At 36.9% G+C, this 23,305-nt stretch overlaps 1 protein-coding gene across 14 annotated transcripts in view; it reads left to right on the top strand.

Annotated features, from left to right (window-relative positions):
• ANK2 (ankyrin 2) overlaps positions 1 to 23,305 on the top strand; it is a 669,482-nt gene that overhangs the window by 387,841 nt on the left and 258,336 nt on the right. The window contains exon 1 of one of the 14 annotated variants that reach the window (XM_053901298.1): positions 8,923 to 9,509. The exons of 10 other annotated variants lie outside the window; for them this stretch is intronic. In XM_053901298.1, the coding sequence (XP_053757273.1) occupies positions 9,381 to 9,509 (129 nt within the window). In that variant the 5' untranslated portion in view covers positions 8,923 to 9,380. Of the gene's footprint in view, positions 1 to 8,922; positions 9,510 to 23,305 lie in introns of those variants that run through there. 3 more of the 14 variants (XM_053901306.1, XM_053901327.1, XM_053901331.1) reach the window with 3 other exon arrangements.

Genomic DNA, 23,305 nt, shown 5'->3' with positions numbered 1-23,305 from the left:
TTTTGTGGGTGACCCTGTCTCATTTCCTGTCTATCCCCCTAGTTTCTGTCTCAAAAGCCTACTTTTCTTCCCTTTCATGCTTTTATATTTATGTTTTGTGTGTGTTTGTTTTTCTCAGAACAGTAACCATAGTAGTCACTACTTACTGAACACCTACTAGATGTTTGACACGTGCTATTTCTCTCAGTTCTGTCAGGTAGACATTACCTAAAAATCTATATAAAAGGAGATTGGAGCTTACAAAGGCTAGGTAACGTACCTGACGTTACAGAATCCAAGTTGGAATTCAAAACCCGCACTCAAGACCCTTCATCACACAAATAAAAAGCTTGATTTTATAACATATCAAATCTCTGTTATTCGATCAATTAATGAAACAAGATGCTTAATTAGAATACAAATGATGAATACTGCTTTGGAATATCTGCCTTTAGCAACTAACAGGAAGTCACTGATGCCTCAGCTGTGTCTTCGTGTAATAATTTTGAATCTATAAAACATTAAATAAAAACCTTTAGTGAACAACATTTAGTTGGTTTATTTAATGTTTCATATTATGTAGTGTGCTCATAGGTAATAAAAAAGGCAGACTTTATTTTTTTACTTAAATTTTAGTTAGCTAACATACAGTGCAATATTGGTTTCAGGATTAGAATTCAGTGATTCATCACTTACATACAACATCCAGTGCTAGTCACAACAAGTGCCCTCCTTAGTACCCATCACCCATCTAGCCCATCTCCTGGCCACTTGCCTCCAGCCACCCCATAACTTGTTCTCTATCATTAACAGTCTCTTGTGGTTTCCCTCTCTTCTCCTCCCCTCCCCATATGCTCATCTGTTTTGTTTCTTAAATTCCACATATGACTCAAATCATGTGGTATTTGTCTTTCTCTGACTGACTGACTTCACTTAGCATACTACGCTAGCTCCATCCATGTCCTTGCAAATGGCAAGATTTCATTCTTTTTGATGGCTGAGTAATACTCCATTGCATATGGACACCACATCTTCTTTATCCATTCATTGGTTGATGGATGTTTTGTTACTGCTGATAATGCTGTAAGCTACAAGCTTTTAAGTGGGCATTTGTGTTCATAGAAGGAATGGAGATATTTTGTTAAGTAAAAGGTAAGAGAGCCTCTATTCTATGTCTTTCAAGAAATGAGGGAAGAAAAGGTAATTTGCTTTCTGTGAAGACATTGAGAGCTAAATGTATCACAGGACTTGAAACAGTAAAAATTCCAGAGATGTTTTTACTTTACTAAGTTAATTGGGTTGAATATTGATGAAAGTTTTTACTGAAGCCACGTTTGTTTCCACATGAAATTTTCAGTATGTGAAATTATTCTACTATATTTTTCAGTTACATCTTATTCGATTTTGGTGACAGTTTTGAATTCTCAAATGTTGAAGGATGCAAAAATATTTTTTTATTAAGAAAAAAAATAGACCTTCTAAAGTCCTATTATAAATACATATAATCCTACAGTACATATTATTTCTACAATTCCTTCGATGCTTAAAATGTTCATTTACCTAACATTTATTATTATCTGTTCTTACTCAAATTAGCATAGCTTGGTGGACAGGGAGAGGTAAAAACGTGAAATAAACTTGAGCTCAGTGAGTTCAGATTACTTAACTCCCGACTAAATGCTTTATATGCTTTAATGCTTTTATATTTATGTAAATATAAATGATATATAAATGATATATAATTATATAAATGATATATAAATATAAATGATATTACTTCGAGGAAACTGTTGTCATTGTTGTTGTCTGTTTTTTGTTTTGTTTGTTTTATTGTTTGTTTCTTTTTATAACTCATCCCTTTTGTGTCAGTGGTTTGTCCGTAGTTCTATTATTTGAAGGTTTTAAGGGTCTGTTTCTCTGTCCTGTTGTTTCTGCTATATGCTTGATCATCTCTGATTGTTTGCTGATCGCTGTACTTGGAAAATTATTTATGCACATAATTCAAGGCCAAGGATGGAGGTCAATCCTTCACAGAAGATATATATTCACTTCAGGCTCTGTGGTTAAAAATGATTTGGAGATCACCCTAAGCCAAGTTCAAGGCTTGAGTTTTGTTGAAACCCCAGAAAGTAAAACCCAGTTTGTAAACCTGCCGGAGAACTGGTTATTTATTATTCTACCCTTAGACTAAGGGTATGGCTTTTTGAGGTTTCAGATGATTGTAGGGACGTCCCATAGTGGACCCTCCATCTTGTATAGACACTGACCTTTGATTTCTGCCCTCTTGCTTACGATGTTTTCAGAATGAAAGTTTAAAATTTCTAGGGAAATACACTCAGGAAACAAAAGCAGTTTCTCTGTTTGTTTATCTCCCAGTGGTTCCATTTTCCTTCAGAAATTCCTTATTATCATGCCCGCTATTTGTGGCTTATTCGAAGTTACTTATATTTTATCCAGCATTCCTAGCTTGCTTCAGTGGGAGGGTTGGTCTGAGGGACCTGGCTCCTATTAGCTGGGAACATACACTGTATATAGGTAGATACTTCGTATTTCAGTGATTGATTTGATTCAGAAGTGATATAACCACCGTGTCACGAAAAAGGTTTGATTGTGCCTTACCTTTGAAAGTGTGGTTTCCAGAGAAAGTTTGATTTAATTTTATGCTTTGGTTTCCATATTTATGGACTATGACTTTGCATGAGTAGGTATAAAATGAAAAGTGCTGGTCATGCCTAAAGCAAGAAACATTAACTGCCTAGCAACAGATTTTATTTATAGGTCAATTGAACAAGGGTTGCAATAAAAAGAATAGCTTGTATCTGTTGGTGAAAAAATGAAAATGGTTCATGGAAACTCTTTCTATTTTAGTGTATATGTAGGGAAGGTGGGGAGGTAGTTAACTAAATGTGGTGGCATCCAGAAGCAGTAATAATCCAGATGTTTCTTATACGTTCATAAAAATTACTAACCACCCACAGATACAATAGTAGCACTTTGTGGCACTGCAGTTTTCTGGTACCAACAACACAGCCACAAGGAGATTGTTTTTTGTATGGCTGTGTTATTGAAACAACATATTTTAGAAGTCTTTTATATTTATTGCTGTATCCATGCACAAAAACTCTACTGGGTATAGAATTGATTGTTGGAATTGCCAAAAGTGTTTATGTCCCTGTCTTAATGGTAAGGGCATTGGGTCGGAAAACTGGAGATCTTAAACATCTGTCACTGATTTGATGTTTGATCTTTAACAGATTTGGATATACTCTAAGATTGCATTCTGCCATCTTTCTGTTGTTAATTCTGAAGAATAATTAGATATTTTTGCTAATAATTTACTGGCCAGGAATGCTGAGTAAGAGAGCTATAATTCATGGTCCATAAAAAGTATAGGATTAATAGCTCAGTCATTTAAAGCCCACATTTACTCGCTTTTAAGCCTTATTGACTTATATGCAAATATAAATTATTTCACAAAATTTAAGATACACATGGCTTAAATTTGGAATCACGTGAAGAATAACAATTAAAAACAGTTTGTCTCAATCAAGGAAAATTAACCTTTGCCTTTTGCAAATAATCTAACTAAAACATTTATAATCAATGGGGCGACTGAGTGGCTCAGTCGGTTAAGCGTGGACTTCGGCTCACGGTTCATGGGCTCGAGCCCTGTCGTGTTGGGCTCTGTGCTGACAACTCAGAGCCTGGAGCCTGCTTCAGATTGTGTCTCTCTCTCTGCCCTCCCTCGCTCACGCTCTGTTTGTGTCTCTCTCAAAAATGAATACACTTAAAAAAAATGTCCTATCAAACTGTCCCAATAGCACTTCAAATTGACACTATGCAAGTGCACAAGTTTCAAGCATTGATCCAACTTCTCTCTCCATTACCAATAAAGTTGTTTCTTTTAAGATACTAAAATACTAACATATAATTCCCAAGTAAAAATATAAATCCTAAAATAAAAATAAAAATTTCTTTATAGATAAAAGGCACACAAATCTGTCTTCGGAGATCTTCAGAACTAGCAGGTTTAAGATTGCATTTTCACATCTTAACCACAATTTAGTGCTTTTTATTTGACCAAAATAAAAGGACCAAGAAATATGCGCAGAATTTTTATGGGGAGTTGTTACAAACCCAAATGGCAGGTTATATGTGTTTTAAACCACAACAGCAAATTGTCAGCAGGAGTTAGAATTTAACTCAATTTAAGTCAATCCCTAAAGGACTATGTGGCTTCCTGATCCAGGATTGGTCTGTTTTTTTTTTCCCCCAGAATAAAAGTCCATTTATGAGAAGAGAATGGTCCTGAGAAGATATTTGAAGATATGTAGAAATAATCTGAAACTTGAAACCAAGCATTTGAAAATTGTGAAGCAGCTTTCTATTCGAGATCTGAATATTGGTAGTTGTAGTCACTGTAGATGTTGCCGGAGGTCTGCAAATAATTCACTTATAACAGCTGGACTTTTATGACTTTATCATTTTCACTGGTGGATCCCCAATGCTTCTTGACTGACTCAGATTAGGCCCTCAGTAACTGTAGTTGATAAGAAGATAGCATCAGAGATAGGTGCTGTGCAGTAATGGGATGACAGTGAGAAAGTTTTCAATTTAAACAAAGAATATTTAAAAGGCAAATATAAATTCCCAGGCTTTCAGTCTAAGATAACATATAGCAAACTAAGAGGAAGAAAGATTTTAGCCTTGTGAGGCTTTTCGAATTCCTGAATGAACTTATTTCTTTATTTCCCGTCAAAGTGAGCACAGAGAAAATAAATTTGATTAAGAAGCCTCAGTGAAGGGATTTTCTGTCAGAAGAGTTTTCACAATGAGCAAATCCCAGCCCCGTTTACACAGGCTGCCTCCAATTTACACAAGCTAGGCTAACACACATTCATCTTTGTTCATCTGGGTTTGCACTTTGGGGATGAATGAATGGAGTTGGGGATGGAGGTTGGGTGGGCGGCACAGGGAGATAGGCTGTGTCTCTCTTTTCCTTGTGAACAGTTTTTGATTTTCCTTTCCCTGTGCCTTTCCCTTCCCTCTGCTCACCGAGGATGTGGCTGCTGTGGGTCATCCCCTGACCATCCTCAGAGTGGTTATAGAGCCACAGCCTATGGTGGTGACAAAATGCTAACTATTTGTGACCTACACTTTTGTGGCTTTATCTTCTTTATGTAAAGGGATCCCCAGAGGGAAGCTTTTCACTCCTTGTGTACTTACCATTGTTATTAGCTGGGAAGTTTCTGTGAAACATCAAAAATGTTAATGAGCTTGGTTAGGAGGCTGGAGGACAGGGGTCTTTAGGCTCCTGCTTCCTTGTCTTAAACTCTGGACACCACTTATTTTGACTTGGAACTGGGGTTCCTCAGGCAGAAGTAGAAGAACTATACCATTTTGATAGTCTCATTTCAATCAAATCATCGCCTTACAGAATCTGTTAGGAACGGGAAGTAGGATCTAGGATTATTAGCAAGCTCTGCTCTCTTAATTTAGTGTTATCAAATTGGCTTTTGGATTTGGCTCCGGGTAAAACAAAGTGGGGAGGCGGATGTATGAATGCTACAATTCGTTCAGTCTGCATTATCTTACGCGGACCATTCGGGAGTCTCAGAACACATGTGAATCCTCAAATACAAACACCATTGCACTTAAGCAGAATGAACTCTTGGCTCCTAGCTCAAGTGAGCAGAACCTTTGCTTTTTTTTTTTTTTTTTTTTTTTCCTTCCTGATTAGGTGATGCTTTAGCCGTCTTTGTGGTGCATCTGCTTCTTTTCCCACTTACCACCCACACTCCATTTGTGGTAGAGTGACAATATATGCTGTTTAATTGCATTGCTCCTTCTCCTGGGTGAGACTGGGAGAGAGAAGGGGGATTAAGTTGCACATGGCTAGCTCAGTTGTTATTGAACGATGCCCTGACTGATGCCTGAGGTCTGCAGAGGATTTTCTTTGGATTCTGATCAATGGAGTGCTGGACACTGAGGACAGCAAATGGCCATTTTCTCTCCTGCCTTTAAAATGAAGTATGTCCTCTCTGAAGGGCAGTCTATCTAGGCTGGCTCTCAAGTTTAAATGTAAACGACAGTGTGTTCCTTACTTTGAAGGCAGACACAAGCTTATCCCATTGATGGGCAAGATGCTTTGTGGAAGGAAGCGGCTTTTGTTACAAGTTTAAAATTCAGCCAGTATTATATCTCTGCTGGAAGCTTGATGGGAAGACGCCTTTAATGTGGTGCGTGTATCCTTTAAATGGCTGGGAGCTCCTGGGACTGGAACCTGGTGCCCTGTCTGTGCAGAGGTCAACTGGTGAGTGTGCCCTGCTCTCTTTCCTCAGAAAGACTGGGACTGATTTTTTTCCCATTCAAGTAGAAATCATAGGAAAGTCTGAACAACACAAATATACAAGAAGGTATGGTTTAAAAAAAAAAAAATCTTTTTCTCAACAGCTTACTATTGAATAAGTCAGTTGTAGAGAGACAACATTATCACTGCGTAGGGATGCCTCATGTGCCTGGTGCTCCAAAAAGGGTTCTGTGTTGCCATCCGTCTCACCAGGAAGCAGTATGTTCTATGATTGGGGGAGATAAAAATAAAAGATTGCACACTAAAAAAAAAAAAAAAAAAAAAAAAAAAAGGACTTGTGACCAGTTCATTTTATTTAAAAATATTCATCCCAGTCTGAGATTTCCTGTTTTGTGATTTGAGTAGTAGAGCCTGCAGTGGGGCTTTTTGAGTGGGTTCCTTCTCCCGAGATAGGCTGATTTATGAGTGCTGAAACCTGGTCCCCCTGCCATTGTAAACTGTCCTGGGAAAATTATCTGGAACACGTTATTCTCCTTCTAGTGTCCTCAACTAGAAAAACACAGTGACTTTCTGTCTCTGCATCGCATCTAAAGACATTATGAGAATATGTAAGCAAAGTAGGGTAATTACTCTTTTTAAAGATTTGGCAATCATAGTGAAATATTTATGTTAAACTAACACCTGACAAACTAACATCTGATTCATTATCTTTTCTTCATGAAACAAAGTAATGAAACAGCTCTCAAGCCTTGTAGAAAGAGGGGACAGAGGGACACCTGACTGGCTTTGTCGGTAGAACATGCGACTCTTGATCTCAGGGTTGTGAGCTTGAGTTGGGCATAGAGTTTACTGAAAAAATAAATTATTAAAAAAAAAGAAAGAGGGGGAGAATCTTGAGGGCTAAGACTGTTAACCATGTCTAAGAATGTGTTGTTGTTGTTGTTATCAGATTGAAGTTTTAAAAGTGTATAATTTTCCTGGCATTAGAAAACAGCAGAATCCAACTGATACTGTCCAATGTACAAGTAGGGCTATTGAGCTCATTAAAGGCTAATGAAATAAACATGGGTTTTTCGGTTTTTTTGCTTTGTTTTGTTTTTTGTTTTTATTTTTGTTTTTTTTATAACAGTAACTCCTCACTTTCTTCTCTAGCTGTGCTTGTGATTTTCCACCTTCCTTTTGGGAAAGCTACAAAGGGACGAATATATTGTGAAACACTATGAACAGGTTCTAAAGGGACTAGGGAAGGGCATTGTCCCAGAGGAAGCCCAAAAAAGTCCTTCTCACTAACGGGAAAACCACTGTATGGCTGTGGCTCAGCCACATTTTTGTTGGGACACATGTTATTAAGTTAAAAGGACATCCATGATCCAAAAAAGAGTAGCTTGGTTGTAAACATTTTTGAAAAAGTATTTAGAAGAAGAAAAAATGCCAGATGGTGTTAAGAACACCCTGTGCTCCAGTCTTACCGCTTTCCCTGAACCACCTTCATTCCTAATGACTGTTTTGACACCATCACCACTGATTATCTTGAAGTACCTCAGGGAAGAAAATGTTTCAATTATGTTATATCAAGTGGCAGGCGATGATTCACCTGGTTAAGAACATATAGGAATCCTCCCCAAGTCCACATATTATCTTCCCAGGAGGCCTAAATGTCTATGTGTGTTTCCTTGTAAATATGTACAAGATTTTCCAGAGGACGGAGTTGATAAGCTGATTTTTTTTTTTTTTTTTTTTTTTAGGAGATTTATTCTCAGCTGTTTAAGTCAGGGAGGGTTATGCGTCCCGTACATAAGAAACTAATAGCTGGCTAGAAGTTCACTGACCTCTGAACCATGCATGCTGGCCCATACAGTGGCAATTATTTTCTCCTTTGACTGGCTTTTGGACAAGGTTAAGTGCTGGGTTCATCCTGATTACTGAGTTGTATCCTTTCATTCAATGAGTCTCCCTTTCAGGTATGTATACAGCAACATCTAGGAATGTTAAACCCTCTTTACTTCATCACATGGCTTAATGTTTATTTGGTGTTTAACAGAAGCCTTTGGTAACTTAACAATGAGTACCTGTATGCCCCTTAGAATGATGGAGAGTGGTTTTAGGTGTTCCTACCCCCTCTCTCCCTTTTGCCTCTGCCTTTCTCCCCCTCTTTGGAGGGCCCACTTTTTCTCCCAGGGTAACGTGGCTGAGCCCAGATTATGCTGTGTGCTCACTGACAGCTCCTTTCGATTCCGGCTTAATGCAGCTCCCTAATGCAGCCTCACGTGGGGCTGTAAATGACACAGTGAGGACCGGGCTACTCCCAGCCCTTCCCGGACTCGCTCACCCGGGTATTGCCATAGCGGTGGCAAGTAACTCCAACTGTGCCCGTCTTCTCCCCAAACGGCAGCATTGATTCTTTTCTGGAAAGGAACCTTGGAGAAGGGAAGGGCTGAGATTTAAAAGGCAGGAATTCATGTCATGTGCTACAGCAGAACTGCCGTAGCAACAGCAGCAGCAGCAGCAGCACCCGCAGCGGCAGCGAGTCATTTAGTGAGACTGCACCATTTTCTTCTCACCCTGCATAGAGGTGTGGTTGGAAGCGGCAATAAACTACCCACCCCCTAGCAGTTCCACAGAGGTGGCCTCTTCCTGGCTCCAGTCGGAAGACACAGACTGTCTGGAGGAGTCCCCAAAGACTGTTCCAATTGGTGTTGTGTGTCTAAGGAAGGCTTTTTCAACTAGTAGGATGCTTGCCTGCACTTGCGGCCACCCAACTGCTGAAGAGCTCCAAGTCTAGTGCTCCGCCTTCCCCTGGGACCATTTCCCAGTGTGGGTGCACACCTATGCCCGCGTGTGTGCAGGTGTGTGCTGCTGGGGGGCTTGGCCTGGGACCTTGGTACGTTCTGGTGAATTATGGGTGCTGCAGAGGCTGGAGCAAGATTATGACCTAGCTCGGGGGCGGAGTGGATTATTTTGCGAGTGCTCTGGCCGCCAGCCATTGCCCTGGTGGGGAAAACCGTATCTCCATCTAGCTCTAAAATCACCTGGCTTGCTGGGGAGTGGAAACTGAGCCGCCGAAACTGCTTCTGCTGATTTTCTCCGCAAAATGGCTCACGCTGCTGCTTCTATTAAAAAAGTTCGAGAGGCTGAACTGGATGAAAAAGAAAAAAACCTTGAGAGAGAGAGGAAAAAACAACGGAAAATCCCCAGGGAACGTATGGAACGGAAAAGAAAGGTAACGAAGAGCATCCCTTTAACCCTTTGCCTCTGAGGCTACGTGTAGAAACCCTCCATCCTCAGAGCCGGCAACTTCATCTTCCCTTCCCTCCATCATTCCCCTGCACCATTCCCAAGCTCAGTTTGCAGCCTATAGCTCATGTCCAAATTTGCTGCATTGGGAAGAGATGCCTGAGCAGGGCAAATTTCCTTCGCTTTAACCAAGCCAAACTGCACTTCGTTTTTCTCCGGTTTTCTCAGTTATGTGTACTCAGTCTCGAGCCAGGTGCTTTATTCCTCCAAGTAACTCCCAACACTTGTCTTAGGAGAAGGAAAGGGCTGATTGATGGTTAGCAGGGTAGAGTATTTTTCTCTTCTTGTTCCTCATCTCTACTTACTAGACCTTCAGCACAGCGCCTTCTCACTGATGATATATGTGATGTAGATCGCTGGTAGGAATAAGCCTCAGGTTTTATTTACTCCTTTTTCTTTCCCCTTCCGGAGGTGCACACTGTTCTATGTGAAACTGCACTAAGAATATTGGTGCAGTGAGCTGTGTCCTTGCATCTTTAAAATTTTAATTCATTTATTTTCTGGTTTCCATCAGTAATCTTATGATTTTCTCTCCTGGCTGTAGCAATTAGATGAAAAGACCAAGGTTAAATAACAGGAAGAAACGCGGATTCCCTATACATTAAACTAGAGAATTGTCTCTTTCTGTCTTTCGAAACATTATTTTTTCTTTACAATAGAAATAACCTTACACCTGGGCGGAAGGGAAGTGTTCATTTAGTCAGTGGTCTGGTTCTATAAGGGAAGAAGATCTCAGTAAATGCCTTAATTCACAAAGTAGGTCACTGAATAATTTCAGAATGTGATAAACAGCATATTACATTAGCAAAGCATAAAAATAGTGGTTGGTACACAAGCTGTTGTTAAACATAACTCGAGGGCTGGGGATACACTGCAGATCAGATGCTCGATAATCCATATGTTCAATGCTTCCCCCACCCTTCTTCATTAATAGGTATGTTTACCTTTCCATTTTGAGGATGCTATCTTTGCTAATTTTCGGAAAGACACGTGAGGACCCACATTGAATTAAGATCTTACTATGTAGGGATTCGTCCCATTTCAGTTTTACTACTTATTTCACCACTAGTTAGTGGAAGTAACTATTATTAGGCAACATAATTAAATAAAATTAGAAGCATATTCTCGTTTTTCCTTCTGGGAGAAAACTTTAGTATTGCTTGTCTGACCTTTAGAAGGCCTTGTTTCAAGGATGCCGTAATTCTTTTTTATAATACCTTGGCCATTTTTGTGGGAGCTGGCTTACTTCTTGACAGTTACCACGGTTCTGCTTCTAATCCTCTAAATGGAACATTATTACATAAAATAATTTCCTGTGATCGTATCTTTTTTATCTTATATTCTCCAAAACATAGTATATTGCTTCTTGGCCAGGACTGTTCAGCATCCAGTTGTGACCTAGTAACTTTGCTTAGCTAGCGTACCACGCATACACCTAGAACATTTCTTGGTCTCGCTGTGGCTTGTTTCTGTATCTAGTTCACTTTTCCCCTTTTCTATCCGTTCTTGAAATGGAAAGACTACATCATTAAAATGGAAAGGTGCCAATAGTTGTTGAGAATCTCCATTGTTTTGATGCTGCATTGCTTTAGCTTGAATCCAGCACCGTGGCAAGATCGATGGTTAATCATGCAGTCTTATGACAGCATTATCTGATCTTCACATCCAGATAATATCATTAAGCTAGAACCAAGGAAAATTGGGGGAATAATTGCATAGCTATTATTTGTTCTTGTTCTTTTTTTTTTTTAACATACCTTCTGGACCTCTTCCCTTTTATACTGCAGATGCTTGAGTATTTACACAGCATAACAAATGCTAGCTTAGAAGAGTGACTAACATTTTTAGGTGTTTTAGATTTATTTTCAACGCCCCCCCCATAACTACTTAAGCCAGTTCTAAAATTTGGTTTAAGATAAAAAAGTGTACCTCATTATTATTATTTAAGGTATGTAGAATAGTAGTTCATAAAGAAATGAAAAAAGGATACTTGCCTATTAGTGGTACTCTGGAACACCATCTCCGGAAAGTAACCTAAAACTTATTATACTTTATTTGCTGTTGCCTTTTTATAACCATAAAGAAATGCATCAGTAGTAGTGGTGATTAAATATATCATTTAAATACCCATTTGTAAAGTATCTTGCAAAAGAACTTGCTTATTTGCAAAATTCAGATGAGACCTGCGCCAATTCAGGTAATAGCCAGCTATGGAGCTCAAAAAAAAATAAGCTGGTGTTGAAAAGATTTTTACTGAAGTAAAAATGATTGAGTATTAAATCAATTAGGCAGCTTCATATTTGGATCTCATTTTAAGATTTTTGTAAACTTGCTGTTGATTAAAAGAATCTTTGCATTATTGTTTTATACTCTGTAAAACATTTTAAGTAAGTTTTAATTATTGTAAACTTGAAACACATTGCATGCTTGGCTATAAGCCCTCTACTAAGTTGTCAGTGGTATGGTTTTTTAAAATGACTAACTTGTATAGTAGGGGATCTAGTTTCAACCTCAGTATAAGCAGAATTTATCTTGGAATAAAACGTTCAGTCTTCTTTGAGTCTGGATAGCTAATATTTAAATATAGCGTATACTAAATATATATAGTATATGTGTCATACTATGATAGAGCTAGAATAAAGCTTACCTTTAAGCAAAGGGACCAAAATTAAGATTAGTTGGAGCAAACAAACATTTTTTGCCCCAAATAGTACACTGATATTCTAGGTTTTTACAGGAATAAGAGGATATTCCTATACTAATTATCAGCTTATATGAGCTGAAGTCATTTCTTTGTAAGTCCACGTGTCTTATTTCTACACTAGAACCTGAGACATTAGACTTGAGAAGGATGCCAAAAGGAATGATTTCTCACAGATTTGTAAGATTTAGTTGTAGGAAGTGATTTTGAGTATAATATTCTTTCCACAATCGCTTTTTTTTTAATTTGGAAAAACATAATTTCAGAGAATCTGTAAAAAACAAAACAAAACAATTCCATCCTTGGAAAAAGCATATACTTAAATAACCCTTCTTATTTAAATTTATGATTACCAGTTATTTTCAAATAGTAGATATGTTTTCCATTTCTCAGCATGGACAGACCATTCTCTAATCCATTATAGTATCTACAACATTCGCTGGAATCGTATGTCATAAAAGGCAATCTGTAGGACTAGTGCTCAGCATTGTGATGTTTAAGAAGTTCTTCCTTTATTATTTTAGTTTATACTATTCAAAAAGCCAGAGTTCATGTTTTCTGTATAAATTATATGATAATAATATTTATTGAGTACCAATATGGCCCTGTATCTGGCACTTTATATACATTGTACTGTTTAATCAAGAGACAGGTCTACACATTAGGGATTATTCTCTCCATTTTGCAAATAAGGAAACTGAGACCCAGACTCATGGAAACTGCTGTATCATATGCAGCTATTATGTGGCAGAGTTGGGATTTGAATCCAGGCTCCAAAGTTCATTGGGAAAAAGAGGTGATGATTCCTTGGTCTTGTACATACACTGAATGTAGGGAATAAGTAAATAATTTAATCTGTCAATGCTTCAATTGCTTCATCTTCAGAATACCTCCCTACACTGAAAGGGATTTTAGTTCCTGTAAGAAGTTAAATGACATGTTTGAGAGGAAACTATGTATTTAAGTTTGTGATTCTATCATAATTGCTTCAAAATATTCCATGAGATTTCTTGGAAAATCAACTTATTAAAAGTTAACATTTGCTCCTTAAATATAGCAGTTGCGGTCAAGGATAGACTATGATATATTATCACTCTTTGTTACAATTGTATCAGGACTTCAAAATGTATTTGCATATTCACATTCGCAAGCTGACACAGGAAGGTGATTTTGCAGGGGATTTACATAGAAAATGAAAGCAAACTTTTTTCCAAGTCTTTTAAATTGAATTTCATAGGAAAAGGTTCTGATTAGTTATTTGCATTTATTTTTTCTATATATAATTTTTATCTTGAAGGGAACAAGGCTCACTGTTTTTAGGATAACCTTTGGGAACCCTCATTGACACTCCCCCCCCCCCCCCCATATTCTTGTCCACATGGTTATTAACTTGATGACAATGAGAATACTTATTGAGTATATATAATGGACTTATCATCCAGTTGTAAGGAGACATGGAGAGATGGAGACTTTCTAAAGTTATTAATTAGTGTACTTTATTAAAATGGAAGAATGTTTTATTTGCAGTTGTGGAGATGAATATATTCTGTAACTTTTTTATTGTGTTATAAGAATGAGTTTGTAAAGAAACACAGTAGATAATGGCTGACTGTGGCATTTTTCTGGTGGTCTGTAGGTGAACCCTATGGTATAGGAGGAAGGTGGATAGCCCAATCATTCTTTCTATCCTTCAGTGTTCTGCTCACTCAGCAGCATGATTCCAAAGGCAAGACCAACACTGACAGCAACAATACTTAGCCAAGAACCAAGTACAAAAAGATTTCCAGGCACTAAACCAAACATAATGTGATGAAAAATACAATGACAACATGATAGTGTGATCCTTTGTATTTATTACATGCTAGATCTTTTCAAATGTGGTAAATGCCAATAATACTTTTTAGGACTTACATCAAATTGTCTTTATATAACTTCTTATAACCCCTTCATCAATATGTCAGTACTTACAGAAACCACACTAACATAAGGTAGGTTGGTGATTTCTTAAGCTTTACCTGGACATTTGCTCTTCCTATGTCCTAATGTCTACTTATAAGTAAAAACTCAAAAGTTTTGTTGTTGATTTCCCATTTGAGTCTAAATAAATATGTTCAGGTATATCTACTTACATGCGGAGGTTTCTATGGAATCATGATTTTTTTAAACCCCATTTTCCTCTTCTTTAACATTCCTTCTATCCCCTTTTGTAGTTCAATTCATAAACCCTATATTGGCTAGAACAATTATCTTTATATAAGTGACTTGCACCATTAATGGTATTCTTTGCCAGTACTGTAAGTCTGAGTTTTTATTAATTTTTACTTATAAAGAACCTCTTTCAACCATTGAGTGGGTGACTACTAGCTTAGGGTTACAGCTGTCAAATTTGTGGGATTGTGGCAAAAATAGTCCCAATTATATGGCTTGAGATAAGTTTTTAAGAAGACTGTAAAAAGACAAAATCAATGTAGAAAAGCTACTATGAGTGAGTTTAATTTGTTTTGGAACCTAAAAACATATAAATGTTTTTATCTTGAACAAAACCAGGATTAATTCACTGGTGTTCTTTATTATGAAAGTTTTAATTTTATTACTTACCTCATTTATCCATAATGATATTTATAGCACATTTTGACATCATAAAGAATACTGAAAATACTTTATAGAAGTACTGTAGGGGTCAGTGATAATATAAGGAGGTTAAGTCTACTCACATCGTATTTAATAATCTTTTGGTGTTTATAGTTTACATTGAGTCACACTTTTTCATTCATATTTCTCAAAATAATTTCTTCCTCACAAAGAATACACCTTTTTTTTTTTTTCAGTGACACTACAAAGAAGGCACTTCCCAAATTTTGGAGTTCTACATAAATTGCTAGTGGAATCATCAGTATTTAAGTGTGACCCTTTTTCCCACAGAAGTGACTTCTGATTTTAAATGTGTACAGTATTGTGGAAAATCTCATCAGAGTGATTTGACTTTATCCCGATAATAAGAAGTCAGAATCCTGGGGTAGATTGGGAAGGAAAGGGGACTGTAATCTATATATTTTTTAAGTTCTCCTGGTGATTCCTACCAGAATTGAAAGCCACTGGGATAAATATTCATATTCCCTCTGCCATCCCCTCCGACCCCAACTCTTACTCTGTCCCATCTTTGAATTTGGAACAATAAGAGATCTACTTTTAATAATCAGTATGACACTAAACTGCTACCGAGAAAAAATTTCCTGTGTCAATAGGAGGCACTCTGGCAACCTTTTGAAAGTTTAATGAGACTAAGTGGTCTATATAATAACCAATTAATTCTGAGCATAGAGAGGAGGACCAAATGTTTAGGAGATAAATTGTAAAGCTTCACGGTCTGTATGACCATCTCTGCCCTAATGGAGTAACCTTTAGGAATGAGACTTGTGTTTTTCTGAGTTCTATGTTAACCAAGCTCAAAGAAAATCAGACAGTTATGTAAGTTAGGGTTTTGAAGGAAAGCCATTCAAATGTGATTTAAAAGTGATGTCTTAAATAGATTTTGCTGTTTTGAATACACTCAAGTAAATGTCCCAGGGATTTCATTGGTAACTTAGCAGTCTTGGTGTCCTCAGACCTGTAGAGATGTCAACACTTCTGGAGCTCCTGATGCAAGTCAACAACTACTTTTTGTTTCTTGTACCTGACTTTGATAGATTTTCTCTATCTTTATTATATATATAATCCTTATATATATTTATTATATATTATTCTTTAGATATTTCCTTTTAATGTTTCTAATTCATTAACTTCTTAGTGCCAGGGTTTTTTTGTTTGTTTGTTGTATGTTTCTTTTTCAAGTGAATATTTGACTTTCTCACTCCCTTCCCAGTTCACCGCAGCTGCCAGGACAGCCAGAAATGGATTTCCCCACCAGTGTGTACAGAATTCAGGAAAGGACTTTTTAGCATGTATAGTTGGAATTACTCCTTCCATTTTCCCTCACTTTTTTAGTAGCTTGCCAGGAAAAAACCCTTTTTCTTTCCTCTTAGAACTTCACTGTAAATTCAACCTGGCCTTTCTCTAGAGATGTTCCTTTAACTCTATATCATTACTATGCTGCTTATGTAATGGGGAACACCTCGATAGAAAACCATGGATCTTGTATTAAAGAAGAGAAGTACCAGGGTGCAACAATTATTATAAACGTATCAACCTAGTCCCCATTTGATTGGGAGTGATAGTGTTATTTCACATTGATAATTTTATATGAATATGTATTTCTTGGATTTTTATATATTTTGCATGAAGACCTGTTCACTACCAATTTTAACTCACTTGTTTATAGTCCTTGTCTGTAAAATAAGGCTGAAATCTAGACTGACAGTGACCTCTCTCTTTATGTAGCTCTATGCGAGTAATGGCAGTTTTCCCAAATGCCTGACTTTCAGGGGAGCTATTAAATCTCAAGGTTAAATATTTTAAAAATAATGTTAATATTACAAACATGGACTCTAAGAATCTACTTTAGCTTTATTATTAATATAGAGATAAAATATTACTTTTGCCTTTGAAATCAACCGTAGCTGTCAATACTTTCAAGATGTTAAGCACAATTAGAAGTGGATGTGAAATGTAAGAATAGACATCACAGCTACAGAGAATACACAACACAGCAGAAAGGTGTTTACTAATTTAATAAGTGATATTTATACAAAATTATCGGATGCTTCTAAAAGCTCCATAAAAGCAGATTTAGGAGACCTGCGTTTAATTCTATCTACTGACTGTGACGTTGGGTAAACAACTGATCTGACCTTAGTTTCCACATCTATAAAATGATGAGGACCTGAGATCTGTTAGAATTCTTTCTGTTCCTGTATGACTGTACAATTTTAACTGTGTCTTTCCCTCTTTTCATTTTTATAAATGATTGAGATAGTTCAGTGGAATCTCCAAGGTTTTCTTTATTTAATAGAAATTTTCTTGAGTTGATACTACATCCAAGGCACAGTGCCTTCATCCAAGGGGTTCTCAGACCAGCCCGGGGTAATAGGTACTTTGACACATAACAAGAATAATATGTTATTTGGGCTATTAAGTTGGGTTGGAGATTGTTTATCTTGTATATATTATGCAATTTTTCTTTAAGAAGTCTTGTGTCAGTAAATTCTTATCTGGCAGAAGAAATAATAGAAGGGAATAGTTTCTGTTGTGGTGCTTGAAATTTTCCGGAAGCTGTTAAGGCAAGATATATAAAATGAAGCATTCTTATGGATCTGTGTGGTTGGATACCGTATTTTGGATACTGATTTGAGTCATTTCTCAGAAAGAAGTTTATTGCGGTTCCCTTAGATCATCCGTATGCTGATAATACCATGAATTATAAATCTACAGAGAAATATTATCATGGTGTTTTAAATCATTTTACAAAGATATAATAGTAGCCAGAATAGCTATCTTTGAACGGCAGGACGCTATGATGAACAAGAGTCCACTGTAAACACTTCTACCCTAGCAACTCACAAACCATTCAACTGTCCAGCTCAGTGAAAATAAGACATTGCCTGAGTTGTTCCAGGAGTACGAGTATAAACTTCCTCCTTATTTATGGTTCCTGCCTCAAACTGGGCCAGAATGCTTAATTAAACCATGTCACATCCTGAAACAACTGAAACCAATAAAGTGTAAGTGGAACAGGTTACCTGGAAACAGTAACTCCTTTGAGAAGAGAGGTCACTTGGGAAATGAGGAGCTTTTGTTCAGGGTGGTCACCTTCAAAACATGGGGCTTCAGTGTGGGCTCCGAGGGACAGGAACCAAAGACTGGGTGTGGGTGGGGGGGAGAAAAAAAGACATCTGTGTAAGCACAAGTTGTCCTTACTGGGGAGAAGGCAGATGACAAAGGGCCAAGTGGCAGATGCCAATTCTCTGAGTACAAACACTTTATCGAATTGGATAAGGGCCTTTGGTATAACATAAACTACTCATACTCAGTCATTTAACACAAAAAGAAATATTTCAGAACTTCTGGCTTTTATGCTAGAAAACAACACTGGAAAGGTAGAAGAAGAATTGGTGACAAGCTAGTATCAGAAATATTTTGCCATCGAAGGAAGCTTGATAACTGAGATGCATTTCACTTTAGTCACTGCGATTAGCCTTCCTACAAGATCCTTCTGGGTTACGTATTCCCTAGTAAGTTGTATAAGAGCTCATGAAACAACATAGTCACTCCAGTGGTCTTTAAAATTCTATAAAACTTGATTAATCAGGAAGCTCAGATAATTACACTTTCTAGTTTTGATTGCATTTTACACTTAAAGTCAACCAGAATCTCTTTCTTTCTCCCTCTCTTTCTTTCTTTCTTTCTTTCTTTCTTTCTTTCTTTCTTTCTTTCTCTTTCTTTCTTTCTTTCTTTTTCTCTTTCTTTTTCTTTCTTTTCTTTCTTTCTTTCTTTCTTTCTTTCTTTCTTTCTTTCTTTTTCTTTCTCTTTCTTTCTCTTTCTTTCTTTCTTTTTCTCTTTCTTTCTTTCTTTTTCTTTCTCTTTCTTTCTTTCTTTTTCTTTCTCTTTCTTTCTCTTTCTTTCTCTCTCTCTCTCTCTCTCTCTCTCTTTCTCTCTCTCTTTCAGTTTATTTATTTAAGTAATCTCTACACCAACATGGGCCTCGAACTCACAACCCTGAAATCAAGAACTGCATGTTCCACCAGCTGAGCCAACCAGGCACCCCTCCAGAAGCTCTTTCAAATTATGCTTGTTTGTTTCTCTTCCTTCTTGTGCTGGATTTAAAAAAAATTATCATGCTTCATGTACCATCAATCATCTTCCCTATTTTCAATGTGAATTTGATATGTACAATACATGTAATATAATTCAGGATATTTCACTTCTTTGGATCAAAGAATTATTAAATAACTACCATGAGATAAATTTTAAGTTAAGAGTGGTCAAGATTTTGGTTGAGTTAAAAATTTTTTCTCAAGAAATTTCTCTGTTAGATAGGTATTTAAGGTTAATGTCAATGGGGAAAAAGTAGAGGACAGTGCTAGCTTAAGTGTTATAGCTTTTTTATGTTTATAGAAGTTGTGGATTTCAAGCTGGGCCTTGGGAAGACAGTCAAGTTTGGCTTAAGCAGGGGGAACATCTCAGAGGACACACATAGGAGCTGATGAAGGGCCTGGCATGACATGACCAGAGTGGCAGGGCTGGGTAGGAGTTGGTAAATACTTGGAAATAATGCTGACCACACAGGAGAGACTTCAGGGCAAGGAAGAGGTAACTGAACTCAATAAAGAAAAAGAGGAAGAAAGAAAGAAAGAAAGAAAGAAAGAGGAAAAAAAAAGAAACTATGGAAGGTTGTATGATAATGTAAGATTATGGGGGAGGAAATGGAGGTCATCCAGGAGACTGTAAAGTAATCTAAGAGGGATGAACAGATCTGGATTAGAAGATTTGCACGGGAAAAATCAGTGGAGAGGGAAACAGGATGGATATTAGCACCCAAGTGGGAATAGTGAAAAAAAGAGAGGTGAATAAGCATGACTTGAGATTACATATTTCAGGGGCACCTGGGCGGCTCAGTCAGTTGAGCATCTGGCTCTTGATTTCGGCTCAAGTCACGATCCCAGAGTTGTGGGATCGAGCCCCACATCAGGCTCCACAGATTATACATTTCAATGATATTTGAAAGGTCGTGGTGTCATTAGCAGAAAAGAAAAATTTCAAGTGAAATTCAGGGGGAAAATAAAAATACATTACTTTATACATGGTTAATTTGAAATGTTGTCAAGATGATCTCTGTCATATTTAAATGCAGGAAATTTTTATATAAAAGGCCAAAAAATAGAAATGTTATCTATCTTTCTGATTTGGTATAATGGAAGAAGTTGTAAAATGTAGAGTCAGTGTACTGCTTAGCTCTACCACATTCTGGTAATCTGATCCTTAAATTGGTTTGCTTTTCTGTAAATCTGGGTTAGTAATAGTTAACTCTAATAATTAACAACATATATATCATAGAGGAGGTGTAAGGACTAAAATGAAACAATGTTTTGAAATCACTATGCACATGATATTATTCATTATTATATTACTAGATTTACTTGCTTTTTATGCAGGAAGAGCAAAGGAAATATACTCACCACTGAAAGGATCAAAAATGTTCTTGTGAGCATCAGTATAATGTGCTATGTCTCCTGAGAGCCCCTGGCAGCAATGATGCCTCGGTAGCAATGAGCATATGTAGCCCAGATTTTTTCTAAATGCCATTTTCCAATGGAAGGAACCAGAACTTCTTGGGCAAATGGCTGATTCAAGTAAGGAAGTGTTCAAAAAGTGATGGGGCATGTCAACTTGCAGGAGCTTCCAGTGACCTACTATAGAGAAATTGGAGCAACAAAATAAATAATGGAAGTAAGGAATTATAACTCACAGAATAAATCCCTATGAGTTCGTACTACCAGAAATAAATAATTGAATAAATGAATAAATAAGTAAGCAAGAAGGGAAAGCTTTTTCTTCTAGTAGAATTCCACTTAACACATTTGTAAGAAATCATGTAAATTATAAATAATACAAAGGTCAGCAGTTTAGCCTATTTGATAGTTCAAACTATCAAAAGTTCCATAGTGAATTGTTTTTAACTACAGAATTCAGTAAGAATTAGCTGACTGTGTCTAAGGCATCACAGAAGGAGGAATTTAAGAGACACAGTTACCTTGTGGGGTTTAGAACAGCTTTTGCTCTCTCTTGAACTCCCAGATACATTCAGAAAAAGAAATTGTTGATATTTATTAACGATTTATTTTAAAAACATAATGAAATTATAAATGCAAAACAGAATTTTTTGTTTTTTAAATATACTTTTGTAGGTTTTTATATAAATTAATATTTTCTTTATTTTTAAGTTTATTGATTTATGAGAGAGAGAGAGAGAGAGAGACAGCATGAGTGGGGGAGGGGCAGAAAGAGAGGAAAACAGAATCCGAAGACGGCTCCAGGCTCTGAGCTATTAGCACAGAGCCCAACTCGGGGCTTGAACTCACATACCATGAGATCATGACCTGAGCAGAAGTCAGATGCTTAACTGACTGAGCCACCCAGGTGCCCCTGCATCAATTAATATTTAAGGAAATGGTACATGTAAAGAACTTCTGGATAGTATTGAATGATATAACCAAATTACCAGCATAGTATTTTGTTTATGATTATTGTTTTTGGTTTTTTTTTTTCCAAATAGCTGTACTTGGTTTTTACGAATCACATGTCTGCTTATATTGAACATGGCACTCCTGACATGGCTGATGTCAGCACTGATGCAGTGTTTTTCTAATTTTTCCATTTTATTCCTGAATTCTTTCTGGGTAAAATCGTTATTTAAAAGATCGTTTTTCTGGTAATGGGTAGAAGTATTTTTATTTATTTATTTACTGGTGATATTATATACATAATGTATATAATAACATTGGCAACTGACATTTGTTGAGCACTTTTCATCTTCTTACCAGTCTGGAAGATTTCATTTTATTTAGTTTGAGTAACTCAGATAATCATCTTACTTCTCTGCTTCTTCTTTTTTTTTTTGTTTTAATGTTTATTTTTGAGAGCAAGTGAGCACCAGTGGGGGAGGGGCAGGGAAAGACGGGGACAGGCCATCTGAAGCAGGCTCTGCACTGATAGCAGAGAGTCCAGTGTGGGGCTGGAACTCAGGAACAGGGAGATCATGACCTGAGTTGAAGTCAGCCGCTCAACTGACGAAGCAAGCCACCCAGGTGCCCCGTCTGCCTCTTTTTTGTAACTGACACACCATGAGTCTGTACGGGAATCTGTGCGATGTGCTGCTTCTATTGCAGTGGTGATAATGCATGACTGAGTTATCCTTTTCACTTTGGCCATGAGAATTAACTTTCTCTTTTATTTACAAAACTTGATTCTCTAATAATTTTCATGAGCAGGCCGCTGCTCTCCACATACAGATAATATTCTCACAACTAATGAATCACTCCCTGGTCTCTTCGAAAAGTGCACTCCATTTCTCATTTTAATTAACTTTGCTACTGCATGGCCAAACTCAATAAAATTTTTCCTTCTGTTTTCTCTGCCTTTAGTAATTCACTTGCTTATCTTAATTGAGCTTGGTAAAATATTTAGATATGTAATGTTGGTTCCCTCTTGACACTAAATTCTTAGTTATAACCAAATGTATAATGATACTGTAAGTTGAGCATATATTTTAAGTACTATAGAGCACTTGACCACCGATCAGAGAAAACACAAGTACTTCTATTAACGTTACATACATGTTCTCTTTACCTAAATGTGTTTACCTTAGGAGGATTTTAGGTTCTTTTTCTAAGCCTATGTACTTGGAAGTTTTATTACATGAGATGAGAATAATATCCTACCTGGGGCAGCCTAGCCCTGGTGTCACAGTATTTGACCAGCTTGCTGTGCCCATAATGGGCACTGATTTTCTTCTTATATCATGTCACATTGCCTTAGACACAGCAAATACGCACTGATTCTAAACATCTAATTATTGGGGCACCTAGGTGGCACAGTTGGTCGAGCATCCGACTCTTTTTTTTCTTTTTAGTTACGAAAGTATTTATTTATACTGAGAAAAAGAATCACAATGAATTACACATTTTAAAAGTAATAAATACCACATACCATGAAATCCAGATAAATAATATGATATTTTTATTAATTAATGGCCTGAATCACTTTTTTTTTTTTTTTTTTTTTACTTTACATCCTCATCAGTTAGCATATAGTGCAACAATGATTTCAGGGGTAGATTCCTTAATGCCCCTTACCAATTTAGCCCATTCCACATCCCACAACCCTTCCAGTAACCCTTTGTTTGTTCTCCATATTTAAGAGTCTCTTATGTTTTATCTCCCTCCCTATTTTTATATTATTTTTGCTTCCCTTCCCTTGTGTTCATCTGTTCTGTGTCTTAAAGTCCTCATATGAGTGAAGTTATATGATATTTGTCTTTCTCTGACTGACTAATGTCACTTAGCGTAATACCCTCTAGTTCCATCCAT

This window comes from Panthera pardus, unplaced genomic scaffold (genome assembly GCF_024362965.1).
Source record: "Panthera pardus isolate Hobbes unplaced genomic scaffold, ASM2436296v1 HiC_scaffold_13, whole genome shotgun sequence".
Taxonomy (NCBI): Eukaryota; Metazoa; Chordata; class Mammalia; order Carnivora; family Felidae; genus Panthera; species Panthera pardus.
The sequence above is the reverse complement of the archived record's forward strand: the minus strand, read 5'-3'. Positions and strand labels throughout refer to the sequence as shown.